Source organism: Gymnoscopelus braueri, assembly GCF_963280865.1.
Source record: "Gymnoscopelus braueri genome assembly, chromosome: 10".
NCBI lineage: Eukaryota > Metazoa > Chordata > Actinopteri > Myctophiformes > Myctophidae > Gymnoscopelus > Gymnoscopelus braueri.
The window spans coordinates 35890775-35911283 of NC_137611.1; the positions used below are offsets into that span (position 1 = coordinate 35890775).

The 20509-nt window shown below is 41.1% G+C and overlaps 1 protein-coding gene across 1 annotated transcript in view; it reads left to right on the forward strand.

The window, feature by feature from the left end:
• tnr (tenascin R (restrictin, janusin)) overlaps positions 1-16653 on the forward strand; it is a gene marked incomplete at its 5' end in the record, with an annotated part of 203904 nt that extends 187251 nt beyond the window's left edge. Inside the window, 3 exons of the mRNA XM_080439872.1 lie at positions 10744-10905; positions 12481-12644; positions 15285-16653. Coding sequence (XP_080295998.1) covers positions 10744-10905; positions 12481-12644; positions 15285-15404 — 446 coding nt within the window. The 3' untranslated portion in view covers positions 15405-16653. The remainder of the gene's footprint in view (positions 1-10743; positions 10906-12480; positions 12645-15284) is intronic.
• Between the last annotated feature and the right edge of the window lie 3856 nt (positions 16654-20509).

Sequence of the window (20509 nt, forward strand, 5' to 3'; positions counted from 1 at the left end):
GGATGGGGTGCAATCTTTTTCCAGCGTTCGACTCAGTATGAGAGTCTATTATCTGTGATCAGGACGGATCCTCAAACCATTAGAGCACTCATCCACTCAATCGTCTCACATGCTGCACTTGATTCATAGTGACAGACACTTAGTGTCAGTAGTGGACACAATACTTACTGTGTAAAATAAAATGCCTTGTCTTTTCTATTTTCTTCCCTCAATCCTAAAGCTGCATTTTATTTTTTCACCTGGAACCTGGGTTTTTATGATTTGTGTGATTCTGTGTGGTATCTGTTGCTTTGAAACATTATTAAAAACTTACCAAATATTGAATAGCACGGAGGGGGGGCATCCCAGTCTCTTGACCACAAGAGCCTCATCTAGGGGAATATCTGCTAAGAAGTGCACTAAAACTCTACAGTGCACTAAGCTTCCCTATTTTCGGCATGCCATTATAGGCAAAACATTTCAAATGCGTTGTGAGCTAATAAATCTGCCATTTCCACTATTTGTCGTATGACAAAGTATGTCTGAAGTGGTTAAGGAGCACAGCTGGCCTCAGCTACTGTGGGCAAGTCCACTATGAGCTTCCATTTAAATCACGTCAAACACAAGTTGCCAATTTGAATGGCGGAGGTGTAATTACGGATCCATACTGTAGGTGGTTTGGAGTCGGACTGCATTCTGAGCCAAGAAAGCTAGAGGAGGAAAGTTGGAAGTGGAAACCTAACATCTACAAATCTACTGGCTGGATTGCCTTGGAATTTGATATGCCCTTCCATGCTCCCCAGAGGATGAACCATGGTTGACCCCATGGCCTTTCCTCTAGCAACATCGTTATTAACCATGTGTGACCCCATGGCCTTTCCTCTAGCTATGAGAGGAAAGGCCATGGGGTCACCCCATGGTTCATAAGGGTGTTGCTTGAGTCTAGCAACACCCTTAGGATATATATTGACCAGATTGCTATGAAACTTGTTGAAGGTATTAATGCTCCCTAGAGCAAGAACCCAAGCCATAAGGACATGGCTACAGTATGACCTTTCCTCTAACGTCATACTCAGGGCAAAATGTCTGTTTTACACACACATGCATAGTATCTTATAATCTAATCGGCAGATTGCAGGATCATAGGCGGTGGGTAATGTAGGCTAGAGAAGGCTCCACATTAGATCTGCCCAGTCCGAGGTTATTAAGTCTTTACTTAAGACCTTTTCTCTTTGGCTTTTAACCACAGCTGAACTTAATTAAAATTTTCATCACAACTCTCATCTTTTATCTTTGCATGTGTGTACATACTGGCCCTCATTTATCAACGGAGCGTATACACCGGCGTATATTTTATTTTTCCATATATTCGGCCGTACGCCAACGTCGAAGTCACATTTATCAACGAATCCTACACAGCCGATCCGACCGTACATTTGGTCCCAGCCTTGATAAATCTCACGTCTGAAAACGAGCGTCATTTAAATAACACGCCCTTAAATATTCTCGAAACACCCCGATTTTACGACATGAAGAACCAGAATACGACCAAAGAAAGAGTTTCGCTCGCCTCGCCTCGCTGCCTGTCAAGTCACACACACACACACACACGCACGCACGCACGCACGCACGCACGCACGCACGCACGCACATGCCTCTCTCTCTCTCTCTCTCTCTCTCTCTCTCTCTCTCTCTCTCTCTCTCTCGCACGCACGCACGCACGCACGCACGCACGCACGCACGCACGCACGCACGCACGCACGCACGCACGCACGCACGCACGCACGCACGCACGCACGCACGCACGCACGCACGCACGCACGCACGCACGCACGCACGCACGCACGCGCCTCTCTCTCTCTCTCTCTCTCTCTCTCTCTCTCTCTCTCTCTCTCTCTCTCTCTCTCTCTCTCTCTCTCTCTCTCTCTCTCTCTCTCTCTCTCTCTCTCTCTCTCTCTCTCTCACACACACACGCGCCCAACTGTGTCTTTCATAATCCGTTACGGTACAATCTTTGTCAGTCACGTAGGCTTGTAGCCTACATGAATGACATATTATGATACCAATCACATCGCCATGAATGGAATACGTTTGTATATTTATTTACCCCATACCGAGCAGTGCGCGTTCGGGTTACACTAAAGCAGTCATGTAGGCTATATTCCCCATGAGACTCGGGCGGTCTGCAGACGGCAGTGATCCCGTGCCGCCACCCACGTTATACGAGATTGGAGCGTCAGGCTTATATCCTTAACCCAGCCAGGTTGTAGCCTATATAACTCTCTATGACATAACTCCATACCATAGGCAAGCTACTGTAAGTTTGTAGACCTCACTGTCCATGAAAAGATGGTTGGGAGTCCCGACCGCGGGACTCCCGACGCAAAAGCGCTCGTATATTTTGAAAAGAGCAGATCTACAAGCTCACAATGCGTCGCGATGCGACGCTTGTGAGCTTGTAGATCTGCTATTTTCAATGCAGCCAGATCTGCAATCTTATCTGAATGACTGTTAAGCAGTTTGTTTAAATTACTTTATAAAATGTTATATTTTCACAGGGATTATTTATTAGTGTAGATATACATTTTGGAGTGGATGTGTGTCCAGATGCCTGTCAGACAGTCAGACAATGCTGCTCCACAGGTCTAGGATGGAAACGGGCGCAGCCAAAGTCAACAACTGCTCTCTAGACGTGAGATTTCAGCCTACGGTAGGATGAAGCCAACGTCAGGATATATTGATAAATGCCGAAAGGTGCGGTGATCTCGCCGTACGCCCATTATTTGGGCTGCACCGCGTTGATAAATGAGGGCCACTGTAGGTGTACAAGCATATAGGTCTGTGCATATAGGTCTGTGTGTGTCTCGTGCACATTTGGATACATGCTCTACATACCGTATACATATACTGTTATACTGTATGTAGAGCATGTACATGACATGTACTGTACACTTGTTTTATGTTTGTGTTCATACACATACATACCTCTCTCGCTTTGAATGTATTGCTTCGTTTTTACTTGTGCACATTTGGTCAAACTGGTTGTTTTTAAATGTGCTATATAGGGTACTGTAAATAAAGTTTGATTGGATTTGAAAGCAAAGCACACAGGCCGAGAGAGAGAGAGAGAGAGAGAGAGAGAGAGAGAGAGAGAGAGAGAGAGAGAGAGAGAGAGAGAGAGAGAGAGAGAGAGAGAGAGAGAGAGAGAGAGAGAGAGAGAGAGAGAGAGAGAGAGAGAGAGAGAGAGAGAGAGAGAGAGAGAGAGAGAGAGAGAGAGAGAGAGAGAGAGAGAGAGAGAGAGAGAGAGAGCTTTCTTGCCAAGCTTTCTTTTGCCTTTTAGTTCATCATTTATAAATGTATTCAGGTGGGCTGATTAATGAATGTGTTCTTTGATTTTGAAACAGACGCATAAATTGTGTTTTAGCTTTTCTGCCTATTGCATCAATTGGGCTAATTTCATGGTCAGTGCAGTGGCTTCATCTTCACACTGTATTGAAATGTTATATTAGCCTTCCCAAACCACCGCTGCCTACAGGATGAACACTACTGATTTTGATCTACCCTAACTAACTACAATTTTTGGTTGGATGTAGACTGTAAAGGCACGTTTAAAGTCGGGGAGAGAGTATCTCACATGAACATGTGTATGGTTCACAGGATTGCGAACAGTGAGGTACCCAAGTATCTAGTCTATCTAACTATGTTGTGAAGGTCAGGGACACCCATAGGTATAACACCAGAGGGAGCTCTACAGACTTTGTACCATGCAAATTTAACAGCTGTAAGGGCAAGAGCACGTTCTTATACTCAGCTGCTGTCATGTGGAATGGGCTTCCTAAAAGTCTTAAATCCATGGTCTCAAAGGACAATTTTAAATCAAAAGATGTCTGAATGATAGCAGGACCTATTCATAACTATTCCCTAATTGTAACATCATCTAGATACATCACTTTTATATATTACTGGTGTTTATTGAACCATCTTTGAAAGGACCACAATGGAAATAAGCCTTCGAGATTTTTTGTGTTTATCCTTTTGACTATAGTATGCACATGTTTTTTGTGAATGTGAATATGTCAAAAAATCTAATGGTATTCAGTGTAAACAAGCTGAATAGAGCGACATTCAGTGCAGGACTAAGCGGATAAGTTTGCCATTGGCGTGTGGATTTCTTGAGCTACTGTACAGTATATGATTCAACACTTGTGAATAGAGAGAGAGAGAGAGAGAGAGAGAGAGAGAGGGAGAGAGAGAGAGAGAGCTTCTCTGTCAAGTGATATGCTTTACACATCGGCAAAATTCACAAAATGTCACTTGAATAGAGCAACACATTTCCCGTGATTAAAGCGTGTCACCTCAATTTTAGACTTGTGCAATATACCAACGCTTGCCTGACCCTCAAGACAAAAGAGCAGCTATTTGCCAGTGTCTGTGCAAACAAACCATCAATTGTGCTGCTGATAAATATTAACATTAGAGGCTTGTTTCAGTTGATAAAGACGTTCATACTGTGATATTCTCTTGCTCCAGTGCTACTGAAACAACACACAATACATGCAGAAACATGCAGGAAACTCTTTGCATCTAAGTCTTTGATTTTAAGAGTCACACACCTCATAGCGCAGAGAATTTAATATTTTTTCCTTATTCTTGAATGTATTTTCTTCTAAAAAGCCACATCCCAGGCCACAATAAACTATTCTTCATGAAAATCTACCCCTTGGCTTAACTCATACCCTGTTTGGGAATCAAGTCTTGTGAGAATGAATCCTCTATCACAGCACTCGAGGATAGAAGGACAGCTAAATATAATTTTGAGCCTGTGCATTTTCATGCTGTAGGGGATAACATTACCTTTTTACTGAGATGCACTTACTCCCTCTCCTCTCCTTTCCCCCCCTTCATACTGTACGTCCATAAAAGCTGCGGCTTAATGTCACCTCAGGCTGTGTCAAATCAAGCGCTCCCTGTCTGCTCATGCGACCAGCCGTCCAAGCTCTGCTACTGGATTACAGAACAGCAGGGAACGCTACATCCTGTTAGCACTGCATAGCAATGCTCAGTCTGCTGGACCAAGCCGGCCCGCCATGTGTGCACAGAGATGTCCATTACTACAGTTCTGCTCAGTGAACTGGTGGACTATTTGGACAGTTTTACTCACAAATGTGAAGTTTAGAAAGCTGGTGTAATGCTACTCTAAGTTAACAAAGGATATTATGCAATCACCCCTTCATTCTATTTCAAATGTAGGGGAGAGCCGCCTCAATTGTAACGTTTTTTACTCTTTTACTCAGCGATCTTTTTACCTACATATGTAATATTTTCCAGCAAAGGACCTACACATGTCCGCTATCATAAACCACCTAAAGTCTTTCAATTGATAAAACAGGCCGTGAGTTATTAAACCGAAAGTGGACGCTGTTCCGCTGTTACATTTTAATGAGACCTAATTGTAACAGCATGAGTTACAAATGTAACACTGCTAAAAAACGGCATTAAACAAATCATTTCAGCTTAAATCAATTATATTTCATTCAAGCAACTGTTTTACATTGTTTTCATAACAAGGATGTGATAAGATAATGTATCATGATCAAGGGAAAACTTGCATGTTACAACCATGACGTGTTACACGGCTCTCCCCTACCTACTGTAACCCTCGTTCTTCAGGAAACATATGTGAGCTACAGAGCTTTGACATAACCACACACATGGTACGATGCCCTCTTCCATTAAAAAGTCATCAGCATTTTTCAGTGGAAGGGGCACAGATGAGATGCAATAGGAAGTGTCCTTTCTACCCATTTGGTCTGTGATGTAAACTTTTATGCACAGACACACTGGCTGTGGATAACTTAATGGGTTTTGCACAGTTATTATGACGAACAATGTCAAAAGTAGTAATTACTTTGTTCAAATTGATTTGAAACCTTCTAATGGTACTCTACTGTCCCTGTACTCACAGCATGTTGATTAATGATGTCTCACATCTTAACACCTCTCATGTGGAGGCAGCTACTGTAAGCTAACCACCCATGCTTTCTATATTGTGCAATGTACATTAATGTCGCTGTGCATTTAAAAGCCCCATGAAATGGCTAGCAGCATGCCATTTGATTGTGCATATTTAAGTTTTTTTTTAGGAAATAAGCTTGGAAGGCACACATATTGTTTAGCATTTGCTGTAGCCAACGGAACATGCGTTTCACCGTGGGATGAAACACATGTGCCTTAAGGCTCTTGTTGGGTCATCTTGTCAACTTAAGATAAACTCAAACATTGTTGATTTATTTTATTTTATGGGGGCCTTTACATTTTGACGTACAACATGACAGCCCTTAATTCCAGATGAATCTGTGTCACCTTTGCATCTAGGATCACTTCCTAGCACATACATTGATACTGCACGCGTGTGCACACTCACACACACACACACACACACACACACACACACACACACACACACACACACACACACACACACACACACACACACACACACACACACACACACACACACGCTCACTCTCTGTAACTCACTCTCTGTAACATGTTTACATCTGCAAATGAACACGTGCACGCACACATCCAATGGATGTATTAATGCCCATTGCTCCTAATAGTTAGGAGGAGTGAATACCTTTCACATTATGTGCACATAAAAAATACAATGTATAAAAGAAAAGAAAACAAAGGTGTGGGGATAATAATAATAATGATAATAATAATAATAATAACAATAACATGAAAATAATATGATCTTCATATTATGTAACAAAAAGGTCATTTCACAAAATGTAGTACAGATGGTGAGGTCAGGTTTTATGCAGTGTCAACATGTTTGACCTTCATTCTTCTTTTGTGCGGGCCGGACAGCTGTTATGACCCCAGAGAAACATTACAGCCAACATTTAGCTAATCACCGCTGTTGTGCGCTGAACAGCAATCCATTCAGTTGTATGGAGCCATAAACACTGATATTAAATCCATTCACTGCGGAAAGAACAGGTCCTTAACTGGCCAGCAGTAAAGAATATGGAAATTAAGCTGTCATTATTACTGTATCTGTTTTAAAGTATCTTGTTTTTATTACTGATGGAGGGCAATCCATTCTCCCTGCTTGCTGACCTTTCCTTAGTATGTGCAGAACACAACGTCTTGATGATGTAATAAAGTTAAAGAAAGAAATGACTGGGGATAATATGTGACCATTATCCTGTTCATTGTTAGTCGGACCACAGCGGTGGGGCAGGCCCTATAAACTCAATGTCTGTCTGACTGAGTCACAGAGTGACTGATGAAGTTACGCCAGTGGTGGCCAGTTGGCCTAACAATGAACTACTTAGCCAATTGCAGAGCAATGATCCCTCCAGGCTATGGGAATGTGGCCCCTCCAGGCCAAGGGATGTATCTATCCTAATAACAAACCATTTGTCATGATTTGACACTAGGGCTCGTTATTTTTCTCTGTCCTCGCCTCTATTTAAAGGCTGTACGTGTTCTATACCCTGAAAACCCAAGGAGCATAATGTCATATGTCTTACTAGCTGCTGGGGACTTTTAATTGTTTCTAATATTACCTTCATGTTCAGATATCATTTATAAAACTCTCTTACCAACATAACACGACCCACATGGACATCCAAGACAGGCAACATATTTTATATTCCAGAAAGGAAGATCTGCTCAAAATGTAAATTTGACTCTGCTCAGTATTATGTCACCGTTATCTCTGAGAGCTGTTTCATCACATCAGCGCATTGTCCTTCAATGTATTTTATCTTTCGGTCTTCATTTCATTCTTCAAGCGAGTCATTTCAGTCCGGGTCTTAGATAACTCATCATTTATATATATTCAATCACTCTTGGGTGTTTATTTCTTCATTCTTCATTTTGGTGATAGAATATGAGTTCTCTAAGACCCTAACTGGAATTACCGGCTTGACGAATGAAATGAAAACTGAAATAGACATCCAACAGATAAAAGACATTGAAGTACAATGCGCTGATGTGATTGACTCTTAGGAGAAACAGCTCTCTGATTCGTCAGAACATTGGGGTTGATGTAGTCTCGCAGACAGTAAAGACAATTAGATCTGACGTTTGGGGCACAAACTATTAAAAAGCTGTTAAGGGCCGTCCCTAACAAAAAAGTGACAGACATATGACCTGACCTGCTCAGTCACACTGAGCGCCTTAGACCAGGCATGGACTTCCGTTATAGTCCAGCCAATCAGAAGCTTGCTTGAGTTTGTCTCTTGCTAAACCTGAACACGCTGACTTGATTCTAACCCTCTGCCGATGGAATCGATGATGTAATAGGGCAGGGTTCCCCAATAGGCGGCCCGAGAGGCAACTGTCCGGCCCGCGATGACTCCTGTCATAAAAAAATAATAAATGAAAAAACTTTTCTTTTTCTTTTTTTTAAGATATATATATATATTTTAATTATCTGTATAACTGTTCAAGCAGACTGTAACAAACACATCTGGAAGTAAATTGTTGATTGTTGATTCTGGACTTATTTTGATTTTCAGTATGTACAACTGGCTGCTGTTAATCTGACTGTAACAACCAAATATTTTAAGTAAATGGTTGGTTCTCAACTTATTTTGTTTCCAGAGTGCATTTTTTCCTTGTGTGACCCTCAACACAGGATTTAAGAATCCCAGGCCTAAAATAACACAGTGTCAAATTAGCTAGATTAGAGGAAAAAAAACTCAAAGTTTTGCGCGCGGGCACAATGGCCCTGGCCCTCAGCTTGGTACCCTAGACATAATTTGGCCCTTGGGGGAAAATAATTGGGGAACCCTGTAATAGGGGATCTGATCATGTGAGACTTTTATGGACATAGATATTGTTTATAATATATATATATATATATATATATATATATATATATATATATATATATATATATATATATATATATATATATATATATATATATATATATATATATAAATATTCAATTTTCAGATTTTTCGATATTCTACCTGGACATTTGTCTATATTTTGTTGTTATACTTATAATAGATTTTAAGTATAAAGTAGTGAGATATGAAATAGTTTTTGTACAGACAATTTAAGGTGCCTCATGTGGACACTACTGTATAAGACACACTTCCATACTGGTATTGTGTAACACGGAAGAAAGGTTTGTGCGGGTTATTTGCTGCCTGTGCCCATTAAATAAAGTACCTGAAGGACTTTCCCTAGTTTTATGCTAATTCCTTTGAATATGCTACGTTTTGACCTATTCTTGTTTGTATTTGACTCATTATTTCAGCATAAGTGTAGGGCAAAGGCTGGTTTTAAAATATTTCTGTGAGATCATGTTGGCAATATAACAAGAAAGAGACCAATATTGTGTTCAAATGCATTTTTAATCACAGCTACTTCCGAGCAGTCCGATCAAATGCAAATGGCAAAGGAGAAGATGAATAAAAAACGGATTATGAAAAAAGAAAGACAAAGAATCAGTGGAACAAAAACAGTGGTAAATCGCTGACGAGCCAATGGAATTATGCACTACAAATTGGACTTTGCTCAGTGTTTGCAAAATGTTATTACAGCAATTGGTTTTCCCTTGTCACCCTCAGGGCTTTTTAACGCCAATTTTATCAGCTTTCCATTGACACATTACAACAGGCCCTGTTTCCCTCTCTACCCTCAGCTCCTTATCAGCACAGACTTCAAGGTTGTTGTTTTTTCTGTTGTTGTTTTTCTTCTATTTCTCTGGTTGTGAACTAGCACCTGTTACGTGATTCATCTATAATACCATCACGTGGCGTTTCTGCTGAAGGTTGAGTAGGAACAGCTTTTAGTGCCAGTGGGCACGTGTTGCTGTTGTCGTAATCTGGAACTGATAGTGAACCCGGCTCCAATCTCTCAGGTCGGCGTGGGGCCTTATCGTCCCACTCTGTGTCTGGGTTTAACCGGACCCAAATAGGCCTCATGTCTGCTACCTTGGAGATAGGGAGCAAAGCAATATATCTCACAATGATGGCGCTTGTGAGATATATGTGTAGAGAGGACAGGAAACACGGTCCTCCATGCTTGATAATGTCAATCACTCCATATCAAATATATTTCCATTGGCGTGTCTGAAAATATGGCTATTTTATTGTACCGTATATCGTTGCCGTCAGGCAGAAATGTTGTATCTCCATATTTTGGTGTTCTTTCGTAAATGAATGCCCTACCTCTTTGTACAAGTGTGTCGCACAAAAGTAGTGAAACTAGCAGATCTACAAGCTCATGTGTCGCCTCAATATGCGTTGTGACCTTGTAGATTGCTATTTCTTGCTATTTTTGAAAATGTTTCAAAGTGGAAGTGGGACGTCTGTCTGTGAGTTTTATAAATATTGAACCGATTAAAAGAAGTAATTAGCTCATGAGTTGTGACTAAATAATAATGGATTATTATGGATCCAACACCGGTTCTTTTATCCCCTTTCCTGAAAAGTAACGGTTTTGGGACATACAAGGTTTCCCACCGACTGCGACAATATCAGGGTTCAAACCTACATTTTACTCGGTCAAATGTTACTCTATTAATGTTAAAGTTTGTAAAAATGTAGCACAATGTAAAATGTCAGGTGCCAAGTGCACTGTCTGTCAATTACCATTTAATACACATTCATGCAGGTCATGGCAGCAGGCACTGAACTACAGCTTTGTGTCTCTGCCACCTTGGATTGAACACAAAAACAAACCATTTAGTTTGCGAAAAACTAATCATTTTGCGTCACTTCTCTCCAGGCTTGGACAACATTCAGAAGATTGCTGCCCAGGGCCGCTATGAACTGAGGATCGACATGAAGGACGGACAGGAGGAGGTGTACGCTAATTACGACAAGTTCTCCCTCGGCGATGCCAGGAACCTCTACAAGCTGAGGATAGGAGAGTACAATGGCACCGCCGGTACGTGCTTGGCAAGAGTGTGTGGAGCTTTACACTCTGGCTCTGCAGATAAATAAACTGTAATTAAGCCCTTTGCAATGCAGACATGCATTTGAAAGCACAGTCTTAAAGTATTTAGTGCAGTGGTTCTGAAACATTTTCATGTTACACGACACCCAAATTGATATGAATTTTGCCGCGGACCCCATTTGAAAAGATTTTGTGCCGGGTACCCTCATAAGAGAAGATTTGTCAGGATGTGTCAACATCCTCACAACACGTCGATGCAACGCGTTGTGAGCTTATAACATATCAGTTATTTCCGAATAGCCAAAACATTTTATAGCAGTGTTTTCACAGTTACTCTGGGGGGACCCCCTGGAACCCCCTCAAGGATCCCTGGCTTGGGGGTCCCCGCTTTGTGAAACAGTGAATTTAAGCCTATTTGGACATTCTAGCTCTGAGTCTTTTGACAATTAAATAAATTGTGTATGTCGGTTCTTATTGACCTTTTCCCTTAGTACCAGGTTCAAGTGAAAACTCCCTCCCCTTCCTCTTCTGCTATCTGCCATTATGCTTTCTTCCTGTAAACGTTGTCCTCTCCTATCCTCATCCTTTATCCTCCTCCTTCCTCTTTCTGTCTGCGTCCTCTAACTGCTCCCGCCCCTCATGACTCAAACTGGTCTCTCCCTCATCGATACTCTGCCTTCGCCGCCTTCTGCTGCTGCTGCACTCCATTCTGTCTGTCAGGAGAGCCATTATGTCTGGACCTCCCTGTTATCCCCTTATGCTGCTTAGAATTCCTCCTCCTCCTCTCTCTCTCTCTCTCTCTCTCTCTCTCTCTCCTCCCTTGTCGCCTATGAACCTGTTAGTCTCCTTCAAGACCCCCCTCATCGTATGCCTCAGTCTAGATGCCAAGCCATATGTCACTGTTTCTTTGCATCCACTACATCATTGATTCTCAACATTTTCAGTGTGATATGCATTAGGCCAGGGGTCTTCAACAGGGGTTCCGGGACCCCTAGAGGGTCCTCAGAGTTACTACAGGGCGGCCGCCAAATCTTTCTGTGATATGTTTTTTTTTACTTTAGCCACTTGAACCCTAGCATCCCTTTTCTGAGGAGAACTTTAGCCAAAAATCGCCGATCTACAAGCTCACAACGCCTCGCAGCGTGAGGCGTTGTGAGCTTGTAGATCGGCTATTTTTGGCAAAGAGGTTTGGTGTAGAGGAAAAAAGAGCAGACCAAGTAAAACATTTTTTTTTTAAATCTGCAACACAATTTGATACAATATAAAGGGTGGTCCCTGCATCATCTCTCTCTAGCTAGGGGGTCCTTGGCCTGAAACATGTTGAAGACCCTTGCATTAGGCCATGAACCAAAATTCGGCCATGGACCTCAATGTGATAACATTTTCATCTCTGGGGCCACAATCTACACTGTAAATTCCTCAAGTGTCAATTGGAGTTACAGACCCGTTATGGACCATTTGATTTATAACTATCAGTCCTTTAAATGAGGACCCCCCCCCCCCTGGAACCTTGTGGCTTAGAAACACCACTGTAACTCCTGTTCTCGTGTCTCCCTCTTCTCCCAGGTGATTCTCTGAGCTACCACCAGGGCCGGCCGTTCTCCACGAAAGACCGAGACAATGACATCGCCGTCACCAACTGTGCCCTGTCTTACAAAGGGGCCTGGTGGTACAAGAACTGCCACCGGGCCAACCTCAACGGCAAATACGGAGAGTCCAGACACAGCCAGGTCAGTCGCTGCATGGGTTGACCAGTTGCTCAATATTGTGAAAATAGCCGATATCCAAGCTCACAACGCCTTGCAATGTAAGGCGTTGTGAGCTTGTTTTATAGTATAGTACTTTTGACAGTTAGTTATTACTTATTATCACTTTTATTTTAGAGGTATTAATTAAAAGGTCTTAAAAGTTCTTAAATTGTCACTTTATAAATGTGCAGATACCCTGGTATGGTTTGTTTACTATCGACCTAAGTGCAAAACGTATGCAACACCTCAAACATACTGTACATGCATTTGATAGACTTATGTAAACTTTGAACTATTTTGCATGTGTGCATGCATGTGTGCATGGGTGCGCACCTGCATGCGTGAGTTTAAATTTCTGGAAATTGAACAATTGGAAGACAAAATGTATGGTTCATAAGGTTAGTTTAAGGGCTATATGTTGAGATTAGGCATGCATCTGTTAGGTTAGGTTAGGTTGGTTATGGTTATGGTTGGCTAACGTTAGTGTTAGGGGCTATGGAATGGAATGGAACGAATGCGACATGGAATGTTTTTATTTAATGTTGTCTGTTGACACAGACTGTCACAGGCTACTGACAAAAATGTGTTTAGCTGTAACTTGGAAAAAGCCTGTTAATGAATGCTCCCTGATGCACTGTGGAGAGAGTGAGGACACACACTGTGTAGGGCTTTGATTGCAATGAACTACAAAGACATTGCAACATCATGCAGACACTGTTCCCCTTTCGGTACCTTCAAGCTGCCTTTTGATGACATGAAACAAAACCAGACAGTACTAAAAAAAACAGACACACAGGCAAACAAAGGGGAACTGTGCACAGCAGAAGCATGAGTGTTAATTTAACATTTTGTTCAAAGCTGGACATGAAACCAGTGGTGTGATTGTGGTGGTTTGGGGTGTAAAGTCAGAGCTGTGTTTGTGTGTTCACATTGTAGTTGTGTAATGGGTTGAGGTTGAATTGAGGCCGTCTTGTTTAGCTGTGATAGGCATGGTAAGTTTATTTGTATTGCACATTTCATACACAAAGGCAATTCATCAAAAGCATAAAATACATAAAACATAAAAAAAAAAAAAAAACAATTCTTTGTAAAAGGCAGTATAGAACAAAAAGGCTTTTAGACTGGATTTAAGTCAGAGTTGGCACAAGCTTCAAGACCTCTTGTTCCAACTCTGTGTGGCAAAATAACTAGACGCTGCCTCATCATTTTCTATTTTAACTCTGGGAACTGTTTGTAGACCGGTCCCGGATGACCTGAGATTCATGTAAGAGCAAAGTCAGGAATATATTAAATATTTTGGTGATCACCAATTAGGCCTAGTTGAAAATCAATTGTATGACTCGAAAGGAAATAATTCCATTCATTGTATGAATACATTCCCTTTCTTCAAAGGTTGGAGTGAGAGCACTTTTTATTTCTCTCTTGTGTAAAAAGCCCTCCAGATATTTCCAATCAGTGTACCAGGCCAGTACAAGTGTTCTTGCCCCTGCAGTTTATTATGGAGCCACAAGGTCTTTTTACTTCTAGGTTCAAGGTTCAAACTCTCTACTACAAAAGTCTAGTTTGAGAATGTATTTCTCTTCATTTGAGATGAAAATGCTTGATTAAAATGTTAGCTTTTAGTCATTTTACCTTTTTCTTTTACCCTGGCTGCGGCAATGTGTGAAAGGGTGTTGTAATTGCCCCTATGTCTGTGTACAAAGTAACTCAATTTTAACCCTATTACTGGTCATTGTGTCTACACATCATGGTCAGTCATGTTAGTGTCATGTCAGTATCATGGTTAGTATCATAGTCAGTATCATAGTCAGTATCATAGTCGTATCATGTCAGTATCATAGTCAGTATCATGGTCAGTATATGTCAGTATCATGTGAGATGATATTGACCATGATACTGATTATGTCAGTATCATGTCTGTATCATGGTCAGTATCATGTCAGTATCATGTCTGTATCATGGTCAGTATCATGTCAGTATCATGTCTGTATCATGGTCAGTATCATGTCAGGCCCTGTCACATCAGGACCTGTTTTTTCCTCAAATGTCTACTGCCGCTTAATCTCTCAAGAACAGATTCTACTCTCCGCTTGAATCTGTCGGGGGGGGTTCGTCATAACGTGTACGCACTGGCCTATAAGTGGGCGGCAGATCAGGAAGCAGGCCGCGCTTTACCCAATCAAATGTAGTGGGCGGGATTTACTGTCTGTGCTCTCGCTTCCCACAAAAAACAAACGGAAACTCATTTAACAATAGCGTCCTCGGAGCAGACAAAACCACGGAAAGATATTCACATTTTAACTTGCTCTTTCATCATAGAAACAAGTGGGCTTATAACCAAAACGATCCATGTTCTCTGGGAGAAGTGATGTTAGTGTTTTGTGTAGAAATATTGTTAGTGGGAATGAAAACATAGTCGCACCACCAGAAGTGAAAGGCTGAAGGCAGACCAAAACCCCGGTTTCCTTGCGCACGGGTGCTACATTGAGCCCCCCCCCCAAGAGCCAAGTGAAAGAGTAAAAAACAGCAGAGGGCGCTGTTTTTCCTTTTTTATTTGGCGATGGGTTCCCAGATTGACTACCGCTAAAGATACAGCCACTTAGCCCTCTCTTTCTGTCGCAGGGCATCAACTGGTACCACTGGAAGGGCCATGAGTTCTCCATTCCCTTCGTGGAGATGAAGATGAGACCATACAACTACCGCAGCATCAGTAGCAAGAGGAGGAGGTCTGCACCCGTATAAACAACCACCTCCCCCCATTCCGTCCAACCCAGGGTCATGGATACAAATGGAGTTCGGACAATGTTTAGCACCCGACTTCTGACATGTTTGTGCCGTTGTTGTTTTACTTTGAAAGCAAAGCAAAGCATGCAATGTGCTTTTTTAACGACTGACTCCGCCATGGCTTGACATACAGTAAAGTATAGACTCAAGAGGAGATTGTTAGAGTAAGCATCTAATAGTATGTATATATGTTATATTACCACACATTATATTACTTATATACTACCAACATTTAACAGCTGTCAGATCTCTATACTGTATGTGATCATAAAAGGCACCGAAATGGCAGCCAGGGTGAAAACATGGCCGAACTCTGTATATTTATGCCTCTGCTCCTGTCCAGCTTTAGCTATCTTTCCTTGCTGTACTTCTAAGCCAGATAATAGAAGACACTATATGTAATTTATGAAATACTTTCAATGACAGTTGACCATATTCACACAGCGACCATTGCTCTCACGTCATATAACATGGGAGCAAAATGGCAGATGTGTGAATATAGTCAATGATTCTTTTTTGCTGTAAAAGAGGAAAGGCAAACCAAGAAGCTTTTTTTTGCAGTTTGCAATTTGCCTTTTTTCTGGATTTTGAAGGGATATGCTCGAAGTTGCTCTCACTATCAGAGCTACATTGTTTTACCCGTTAAAGAAATAAGAACACTTTTAACAACAAAAAAATGGGGGAAATCATATATAAGCCCTTAAACACTCAACTGTAAGATATCTCTATTTTTATAACTGATATTGTGGCAAAAGTCCATCTATTTCATATGATTTGATGCCTTGTTTATGAGACATATATTAAGTTAATGGAAACATGACTAAATTCATGACGAATAGTCACACGGGACAGAGTAGAGATCGTAAGTGCTGCAGTCGCCATTCACCATTCAGCTTTTGCAACCTCCAAACAACAGCACAGAGCAGTGGACTCTGTGCCTTCTATACAGTATATGTTTATTTATTTTTCATCCTCTTTGAGCCTACATGATATAAGACAGATTACCCTCGGGTTAATTGCTACAGCAGTGTGAGAATAATGATCAACAGCAACACTTTCCCTCTGTAGCCCGCTTGTCCGTCCCATAGTCTGTTTCTAATGGTAGCAACACTGAGGCCAGAAGGCTATTTGCACTATGAGTGGAAACATAGCAAAACTATTGTTGTTCATTTCCAGTTTTATGTTTTTTATTTCTTCTTCCTGCTGTCACACCTAGATCAATAATGATCACTATTAACAATATTTATGTTTCCTCGTCTTTATTTGAATCCAAATGCTTTATAAAGATACAGAATAATAAGCATTCTCTTCAGTTTGACCCACCCCCTTATTGCTTGCAGAGATGGTGTTCATAGACATATTTAGCCAAAGATCTACCCAATAAACCCTGCTGTTAAGTCTTCTCACCAAAGTAATTTTATTAGCTTGTCCTGGTATTATTAATTCATTCTAAATGTTGGTGTTATCCACAATCTTCTGTATGCTGTTCTGAAAGCTATGCAAAAGAACATTTGTTAGGTGCATGGTGTACATTATAATTATACATGGTGGTAACAGTTATTCGAGTCACATATGTTGACTGACTGCATTTTGCAGGGGAACTTTAATGTATGCAGGAAACAGTGGTAGGAACTACTTTAATCTGTGGAATACGGAAGAGAAAGCAAGTGCAATTGGCTTAATTTGTTTTCAAATATAGGTTCACTTGAATTCATGGTGGAATTCATTATCCTGTACAACCGCTCTTTTTAGCATATGTTTTTACCATCACTGCAAGCAATGTGTGGCCTGTTATATTACTGTATTTGATAAATAATCAAATCTACTTTGATTTCCCTTTAGAACTAAGAACTTCAAATTTTGTATGCATAAATTGGAACAGCAAGGCAGGCTTGTAAGACTATGTATATATGTATTTTCGTTCTTTCCTGTAATTGGCCCTCCTATGAATTACTACCAATTTACTCATGTAGCGATAGTACGGAGGGAAATGTTTCCTTCAATGTGTTCCCCATTTAGAAGCAAACTACAGAAAGCCCCCCGGAACAATTAAACTTTTACCCCTATATTTTTAACCATTAGTTGTGTGCGTCAGCACAGCACTACGGAGCTACTGCATGCCACTGTAATTACCTTGCAATCAACAGCTTTGTGGTAAATAACAAATGTGTCATGTGAATATGTTTTTTTGTTTTTTTTGTTTTGTTTAAAGTGTAGCATTAAGTCTCCGCTGACCTGGGTAAAAGTTGCATTTAAAATGGTTCAGAAAGCATGGATAAAAAAGGTGACGTGAAATCATTCAAGGCCTGGCGGCGGTAGTCTCGTGAGCCAGACTGTTGCCTCTCACAATTTTCAAATGCTTCCGTCATACAGTCTGGAGCACGGAAGCTCAGAAAATGATCCGGAGGTCAAGCGAATCTGACGCCTCCTTCCCACTTCCGTTTTGCCTTTACAGTCGGGCAAATGTGTCCTAATATGAATCAAAATAATTGAAGCCTATATAGCTTGCTGCTTGCAGAAATGGGAATACAAAAAATATACAAAACATTTTAAAATATATTTTTGTGAACGGAAATGACGTACAGATGACGGCTTCCTTTCTCGGCCTTCGGGAGGTGTAGTTCCAGACTCTATATAGCATTCGGAGATTGTGGAATAGTTGAATTGTTGTCTGGCTACGCAAGACTATGGGGGTGGTGGCATCTTAGCCAGGTCTGACTCACCTCCTCTGCACTGTAAATTCACAAGTGTTCATTTATCTCTGAGACTGTTCAAATGTAACCAAATGGACCCACTTCGTACACTCTCAGAGTTAAATTAAAACTAAGGGACTTAACTGTGTGACTTACACATGTTCACAAGTGTACGGTGTCAGAGCTGCTATTGTGATCCTTATCCCATTGTGTAGTCTACTAGAAGTGCGTGTGCATGTGCTTGTGTGTGTGTGCGTGTGTGCGTGTGTGTGTGTGTGTGTGTGCGTGTGTGTGTGCGTGCGCACGCTCATTTCCTTAACCATGTAGTTAACTCTGCCTCAGTGCATTTCCTGTGCAAGGAACGATGGTCACAATGCTTTGTAGATAAGGAACGGAATGTATGTAACTTTGAGTGCGAGAGTGGTAAATTATGATACTCCTTTCTTAAAAGAGAGAAGCTAATGGATATAATTCCTGATATCTCCCTTGGAACTTCTTTGCTTTTATTTTTCATGTTTCATGTCGTATTGTGCTGGAGAGAAGTGCGGTCAATCAAGGTGTCCAACCAGTGACTCTGGTGTAGAATAGCTGCTCTCTGCTTCTCTGTCTGTCAAATCCTAACATTAGCCTATACTCTCTGCCCACAGAGTCTTCAAGTAAATTAATTGTACTAGTCACTAATGATTTACATTACTTCTCAGCTATTATTACAAACTGTAAACTTGCCTCCAGTATTGTACTTGATAATTCAGGTGCTGTATGGTCATTCAGGAAAAACATAATATCTAAATTTAGTTACAAACAAAGATAGTTTTGGGCAGCCATAGCTGAGTGGTTAGTGAGCCTGCCTAGGGAGCCAGAGGCCCTGGTTGCCCCAGGTACGATTCCAGGCCAGGCCAGCAAATGTGTCGATGAAATGAAATATGTCCCTGAGCAAGACTCTTAACCCCTAATTGCTCACAGGCCCTCATTGGAAACAAGACCGCAAGGACTTTCATGAACGAAACTCTTAAAGGAATTATCCTTATCCTTAGCCCGCCGTGGCCCAGAAGTCCAGTTTGCTAAAGTCAGAACCAGGCCTCTTCTGATTTTGTTCAGCTTGGGTTTCACAGGTTCATTACACATTGGGGGTCAGGACCAACATTTTAACCTTGAATCCTAGCATTCCTATTCTGGGGTAACAAAAATAGCTGATCTACAAGCTTTCAACGTTTCATGACCTTTTTCCTTTTTTTCACCCATTTTTCTCCCCAATTTAGTTGTTATGCCAATTATTACCCTTCCTACTGACTCACCTGCCAGTGAGGAGCCTCCACCGGGAGGACGTAGAGCCTTCGTCCTACTCCTCCCGCCCAACACTCCCTGCTGACAGGTGCCGCCCCAGCCTGTAGGATTACGTGCAGTGACAATTATCACCCTCCACGCTCCACGCACGGATGAACCCACAACCTTTGTGGTGGTGGCAGGCACTTTACCATTGTGCCACCCAAGCGCAGTTTGGCTATTTTCGAGCGGAAAATATTGGTGGGGGGGGGGGACCGAGCACAGAACACACCCCGATCAACTAAGTATTAATAGAGGGTTCAAGTGGTTAAGAAGCCTGGCTTTAGATCTTGACAAATTTATAGATCAACACAATTATTAAATAAATGCTCATCAAAACTAAATTGGTGTTAATGTTCTTATTTCCCCAATCCCATAACAGAAACATTCTATTAAAACGATAACTTTACCTGTGCAAAGCAAGCACCTGTGCGTTAAGATTATTTTGTTGGAAACCCAGTCTAATTTATTTGCAACGCTTGTTCATCTTAGAGAAACATTTTGAATGTCAGACAGATGGTGTTAGCCAGCATTTTCTTTTTCCATAATGGCCAAGGCATACATAGCCTTATGTATACTGTTGTCTCCAATTCGTTATTTCATTTGAACCACAGATGGTATTGGATTTGATTGAATCGCTTTATTTAACATCTACATGGCTGAATTTGCAATACAGTCTAATGCCCATTCTATACTTGGCCGTCGACTGTTTATTTTCATAATGTATGGATTTTCTTTTGATTGATGCAGCAGAATTGTAGAAAGTATTATATAATTTAAAAGGTATTATACTGTATAGTCATATACTGTATACTGTAGGTTAACTGATAAACAGCCATTTTTATTGATGGTAATTACTGCTGTTAGCCAGACTACTGCATTGACATTAAACCAACCTTGACAAATTTGGAAAAAGTATGATCTTGACTGTTGAAAAGCTCAAACTAAGGATTTATTGTTGGATAATCTTATGACCGTCAGATTTAGCTCTAGTTTGACTTAAACATGTACTGTATAGTTCCTTTTTTAATACATTTTCTACATATT